The sequence below is a fragment of the Cystoisospora suis genome (genome assembly GCF_002600585.1).
Source record: "Cystoisospora suis strain Wien I chromosome Unknown contig_6339, whole genome shotgun sequence".
Taxonomy (NCBI): Eukaryota; Apicomplexa; class Conoidasida; order Eucoccidiorida; family Sarcocystidae; genus Cystoisospora; species Cystoisospora suis.
Genome location: NW_027159128.1, coordinates 232 through 7,007, shown reverse-complemented (window position 1 = coordinate 7,007; position 6,776 = coordinate 232). Strand labels below are relative to the sequence as shown.

Sequence of the window (6,776 nt, the reverse complement as noted above, 5' to 3'; positions counted from 1 at the left end):
TGTCTCTATGTTTTGCATTCTCTCTCATCATGTTTTCTAGTTTTCTTTCTTTGCTCTTTTACTAGATGTTTAGAAAGTTAGGAAAGCATTCCTCGGTTATAGTCAAGATCGAGATCATTTAGAAATGCTTATTGCTATCACGCGGAAAAGACGGAGTTAACACTGTGTGTATATACACCGTAGAGGTGTGTGTTCCTCTAGAATATCTTACATAAGGCCATACCTATCTCGTGGAGTGTACATACACCTCATTGAAACAAACACGTGGTAATGTAAGTATCTGCTGCAGAAGTATCTCTAGGATTGTTCTCCCCTCCTCTCTCTGATTCTTCTTATATTGAACTACTATGGCCTTCTCTGTTTCTTTAGAGAGAGTAACGCCCTTCTCAGAAATTGTAAAAAGGCAGTCCTTGGAACTTAAGGAAGAGAATGACGGATTTCACTTGAAAAAGAGAAGGAAAGAGAAGTTCTGCTTTCCGAAATAAGATCGTCTTGGGGTGCAGTCAAAACTCTCATGCGTGTTAAAGCTTTTCATATGAGAGATCAACTTGTGTGGCTATACACTTAAGAAAAGACGTCTTTCTTTCTTTCTTTCGTTTCCTTTGAGTGGCAAAGATACTCTAGTGTCTCTTTCTCTGTTTTAAGTTGGTTTCCTGAGTGCATGCGTTTGTGTTTATTTTTTAGTTCCCTTCCTTCTCTCTTAAATTCGATTGAAGATGTGACCTTCGTTCTATCTCCGGAAGAACTCATGCAAGCTCGTGGTAAGAGGATAGAGAGGGAGATAGATAGAGAAATAGATCAAAGATAGATAGATAGATCAAAGACAGATAGATATATTAGATCGATTCAGGATAGATAGATAGATAGACTGGAGAAAACAGATACCTTTCTCCAGTATCATCTTGCGTTTCTATCAAGTGTACATACAGTGTAGGTCTATTTTGTCCGTCACTTTGTGAGGGAGACTGACTAGCAGCATAAAAGATAGAGGAATCACATTCATATCTTGAATGGAAGAAAAGACTTCTTCCCTTGCTCTTCTTTTTTTTTCCCTTCAAAATTCATCTTTCTCTTTCTTACACCGAGGGACCTTTCACATCATCGTGACCTTGCCCTCTTACCATACTACTTCAGCTTTTCACGTACACCTCGAGCACTGCTATGTATATATATATATATATAAATATATATGTATATATATATAGAGAGAGAGAGAGACATATAGATAAACAAGAGAGAAAACGATTGACCACTTGAAGAGAAACTGGAGACATGAGAGACAAGAGAAGGTTTAGGTGTTTAGGCGTTGCCGTAGAATCTTCTCATTCATTGAAGAAAGGACGAATCGCTTTCTCTCGCCTGTCTGAAGACGTCGGAGTCTACGCATGTGGAGGTGTACACATCCTGGTAGGAAGGAAAGAGCGAAGAGTTGATAGAAAGATCAAGTCGCTCTACCCGCGTCTCTTAAGGTTCTAAAGAGAGAGGAGCTCACTTCTTCTTTTTCTATGTCTGAATATGAAGCAAAGATCATAAGATATCGTTCTCTCTCTTTCTCTTTTCTCTTACTCTCCATGTATGAAGTCATTTAGTCTCTGCATGCATCCAAGCAAGTAGGTTTCTATTCATACACATCAACACTCTCGTTATCTTTTAGCCGTCTACACGACAATAGGCGCATGCACATATTACCTCTATCTCACCTGACACACAGATATTTAGAATGTATCTCATTCATGCTTGTGAACTAAAACACCTTCTCCTCATCCTCCTCTTCTTCTTTTTTCTTCTTCTCTCTCCTTTCTTCTCCGGTGTACATACAGACGGACAACCCATAGACTCGTAAAAGCCCTTCCCACCCTTCTCCTCTTACATGTTTTTCTCCCTTTTTTTCCTCTCTCTCTCTCTCTCTTCTTCTTGTCTTTCTTTGTTGCTGTTTCATAGGGGTAACCACACAGTTTCTGTTGATGAATAAGAAAGGCCAAGAGGAGGTTCGCCGAGAATTCCATGCAGGTCTAGAGGCAATGAAGAACTTCCTTATCTCTGGCATAGGCGGGGGCTTTTCTCACCTTCCTTTACCTCCTCTTACACGTTCAGTTTTGCAGTATTCTGCTCATGGAGTGTATGAAAGAGGATTTCTTGTCGACTATGACTGGCTAAGATACGGCATCGATTTATGCTACACAATCCCTAGTATCAAGCTCTTTCTTCATTCTGTAATAGTGCCTATCTTCGAGGCCCCTAACGTCTACGCAAGTAAGGGAAGATTCCTCACCTTTCTCTTCTTCTTCTTCTTACGACGCCGATGAGAAAGAAGAACGACAAGAAAGAAGAAACAGAAAAAGAAAGAGGGGGAGTGAAACGCTTCACTATCGTTCTTATGCAGTTCGATTCTATAGATTTCCCATCTTCCTTATACGCAGATACCGACATAGATATAGATGTACATATATATGCATACATGTAGGGAGAAAGAAGCATGCACTTAATACATCATTCTAGTCTTTATCTTGCAGATATGTCTGTATATACGTATGTATGGAGATTTATGTGTGTATTTGGAGAAAAGGGCGAAGTGTGTGTTTCTCTTTTGACCATGCGAGTATCGAGTGGTAGATACCGCAAAGGAAAAGAACAAGGATGTAGTACGTGGCTAGCAGAAGTCTTTTATGCATGCGGCAGACATATGATGAATGTGTATGTCTATCTATCTCTCTATCTCTCTCTCTATCTATCTATCTTCATATAGATGTTTGGATCTGTATGTCTTTATGTATATGGGTGAGTAGGAGAAGTAGGCGGAGAGGAGGCAATGGCCGAGGTGCACGTGAAAATGAATGGAGAGAAGAATCTGGTAGATTGATACCTATGTAATCGAACGTATGTAAATATATACTTACAGGCACGTGCATATATGTACATGCGTCAAAACGTGTAGATATGTTTTGATATCCGTTTATATGTGTATATATATGTCAGTACTTCTACCTATGTACCACACCTGTGCCTAGGGCTGGAGCGTATTAGCTTTCTCACACGGCTGTCTTTGTTTTCTTTCTGACTGCATACATAGACATACATACATAGGTACCTACATATATATATACATACATACCTACATACGTAATACATATATTCAGACATACATACGTGCATACGCGTTTATGTCACGTACAGACATACATCTTCACACACCGTGAGTGTAGTGCCTCTATGATCTTACTTCTTACAGGAATCTGTCTCTGAACTTCTTCTCTCATATCGTTCTTCCTAGCCCAAGCATACACACATGCTTCCTTTACTTCACTCCCCTTGCCAGATCATGCGTCTATCTCATCTTTCTTCAAAGGAGAGAAACAGCTTCTAATGCACTTCTTCTTCTTTTCATCTCTCGCAAGCAGTCCTATCTCTATGTGTACGAAGTTTTGTATACATATATATGAAGATGTAAGAAGATGAGACATACATGTGTACGTTGTGTGTATGTGTATGTGTTTGCTTTGATATGAACAGATCGATGTGGATGCCCTTCGATGCCTCCGCATGTGGTTGAGAAACTCCAGACATGCGCGAGATTTTTGACTTTTTGCTCCAATCCTCCGGGGACTAACGAAGGAGAAGATCAGCTCTCTAGTGCCATAATGCTTCGATCCATAGGCATAGAAGTCTGGGCAGCTATTGGCGAGGCTGTACGGTATCAAGCAGACTTCCGTGATACTCTCGATGTCGATGTAAGTCCTACTACAGACTCATATCAACATATAGAGAGATATACAGACATATAGTGAGAGAGAGGGGTGGATATACACAGAGTTATACATATACGTAGAGAGAGAGAGGTAGGCCTATACCTATACATAGATATGCGTGTATAGAGAGAGAGAGAGGTAGTTATATTTAGATATACATATGAAGAGAGAGAGGGAGATTTATGATGATTCATCTTGAGGCATATGATGTGTCTGCAGATCGACGTATGTATTTATATGTATGCGGCTTGTTTTAGTGTGCATAGGAGAGATCTAGTGCAAGAGAGAGAGAGAGAGAGGTCGAGTGACTGGGAGAGAAGGTAGTGAGTGCACCCTTGTGAAAGAATTGAAGCGTCTATATGAATTGAGAGAGAGACCTACTTCCACTTCTTGGCTGAGAGAAAGGGTCAGAAGCAGGAGGAAGATTGATATGATCAAAACAACTTTCTTCTATGTGAATGAAAAGAGCCACATGGAATGACACACAGGCAGCAGCAGCAGCAGGCATGTATGGGATGTATCTTTCACTTATGAAGGTCTATAAGTAGTTTCGAGAATTCAATTTCCACTTATTATCGTCTTCACGCCTATCTAGATTTTCCACCTTCCTTCGCCTCTCTGTCTCAACGTCGGTCATACAAGGAAGGGATCGCGCGATAGTCTAGACAGTCGACCTGACGTGAGTAAACAGACATCTATACACACTCATTTTACTTACAAACCGTTGTAAGTCTATATCTAGATAGATAAATAGATAAGAAGAGATAAATAGATTAAAGATAGATTAACGATAGACAGGTAGATAGATGTGGTGGCGTGGGGTTGAAGGAGCGGTAGAGTGAAGTGTCTGCGTGAAGGTGGGGAGAATGTCTTAGTGAAAATAGCCATCGTAGTAGTACTAGTAGTAGTCGTGGATCATCACTTCAATTTCTACTTCCGATCTTAAGGCGAAATAAATCGTAGCTAAGACTTTTTGTCTGAAGAGTCTATTTCTTTACCTTTCTATCTATCTGTCTATATCAGTTTATGTTCACATGAATCTTGTCCTCGTATGATGTCTCTGTAGATTCAGGACGACCGAGGCATAGAAAAAGATTTGAGTCATCCCTAGCACGCATGACATAACTACCGTCTCAAGCAGTTCACTTCCACACTTCAAACAAGAAAGAATGAAAGAAAGAATGAAAGAAAGAGTGAGAAAGAGAGAGAGAGAGTGTGTCTCCGTAGTTTGATGTAGGTGTGTTTGGGCGGATAGGGAGGTTTCCGTCGATTTTTTCCTCTCGACAATTTTAATCGCCCCTCCTCACAACTCTACCACTCCTCAGTATCATCTTCACTTTTTCTTTCTTTCTTTCTTATCTCTTTTTGCGTGTCTCTTGCTTTCTTTTCCTTCTTGTATTTCTTTCTTTCGTCTCTGGTGAGGGCAGCTTACGTTGGATTTATTTCGAGCTCCATATGACTTGGGAGAGCATTTCGTTACGCTCAGGGCTGAGCTCCTCTGCAGTAAGTAGCCCGAGGTGTATGTACACCACTCTTATTCTTATTCTGAGAAAATGAAGAAGAAGAAGAAAGAGAAGAAATAGAAATAGAAATGACAAGACTAACAGGAGAGAAACGGCTTCTTCTTTTTCGTCTTCATTCAAGACAATCTTTTCTTCTTCTCCGTATTAGTAACGACTCCTTCCTTTTCCTTGCTGAAGATCGAGATCGATCTAGCTAGTTGTCGATCTCGTTCTATTCTTCTAGTCAAGGGGTGACTGCTTGATATACAAGATGACAAAGTCACAGTAGTCAGACAGAAAGAAGGGAAAGTGAACAAGAGAAGTGAAGAGATTCAGATGTGTATGAAAGGCTTACCTAAGATAGACGTTCCTTGGTATCTCTGTATCCGAGATACGTGGATCTCTATAAGAGAAAGAAAGAAAGAAAGAAAGAGAGAAAGAAAGAGAGAAAGAAAGAAAGAAAGATGTAAAAAGGATGTCTTGAAGGTAAAGAGGAAGGAAGGATTTTTGTTTCTTCGTTGTTCCACCTTTTTTCTTTTTGTTCTTTTTCCTCACTGAAGATTGTGGAGGTCTTTCTTTTCTCTGAATAGAGTCAGTCAGTCAGTCAAGTTGGATGGTTTAACTTATTCACTTGGGAGGATCTTCTATGAAGAAAGATGATGTGTATCTCTCTTCTCTCGTCTCTCTCTCTCCTCTGGTCGAGACAGGTGTATATACACACCTCCTAGGCATTGATCAGCGGCTGTCTTTTGATCCTGAGCTGTCTTGTTTATGATGTTCTCTTCTTTTCTCCATCTAGTTTCTCTGCTCTTCATTCTTTCTTCTCATTCTTTATCACCTTTCTCTCTTGAGTCTCTTATGCATATCTGTATCTCTATATATGTCTGTATATATATATATAGATATAGATATATATGTATATGTAGTTTCTACTTGTGTTTCTGTTGGTTCTTCCCCGTCATTATCATCTTCTCTCCCTTTCTATCCTTCTTTCTTCTTCTTTTTCTTTCTCTTCTTCTTTCCTCTTCTCTTTCATCTTCGATTTCTCTCTCCTCTTCTGTTCACTTTCTTTCTTTCTATTCTCCTCACAGCGACGACGAATTTGTGTAGGAAGTTTGAACCGCAGCTAAATCTGTCGGCTCACGACCCTCTCGCTGCCCTAGTAAGTCAAAGAACGACCTTTCTTTCTTTCTTTCGCATCTCTTGTGCTTCTCTCTCCTTCTTCTCCTCCTCTAGTTTCTCCCCTCCTTTTCTTCTTCTTTCTGCTTCTCGCTTTTTTCTTCCTCTCTTTCTCCGGCCTGCTGGCAAGACTTCAATAGAGTTAGCTCGTTCACTCCTGCTCTCTTTCTAGCATTCCTAAGAATATGCTTTCTATCTCTTGGCAACTGGATACACATATACATACATGCATGTGAGTGTCCCTGGTTGCTATCTAGCTAGCTAGCTATCTATTGTCTACCTATCAGTGTATCTGTCCATCTATCTATTGTCTGGCTAGCCATGAATCTATCTACTTTTCTATCTATCT

General features: G+C 40.1%; 1 protein-coding gene across 1 annotated transcript in view; it reads left to right on the top strand.

Moving 5' to 3' along the window:
• Window positions 1-684: 684 nt before the first annotated feature.
• The window catches only part of CSUI_009926 (regulator of chromosome condensation repeat-containing protein), a 6,287-nt gene continuing 195 nt past the window's right edge, over window positions 685-6,776 (top strand). Inside the window, exons 1-5 of the mRNA XM_068070035.1 lie at window positions 685-761; window positions 1,942-2,253; window positions 3,511-3,728; window positions 5,174-5,249; window positions 6,340-6,410. Of these exons, the coding sequence (XP_067917989.1) occupies window positions 749-761; window positions 1,942-2,253; window positions 3,511-3,728; window positions 5,174-5,249; window positions 6,340-6,410 (690 nt within the window). The 5' untranslated portion in view covers window positions 685-748. The remainder of the gene's footprint in view (window positions 762-1,941; window positions 2,254-3,510; window positions 3,729-5,173; window positions 5,250-6,339; window positions 6,411-6,776) is intronic.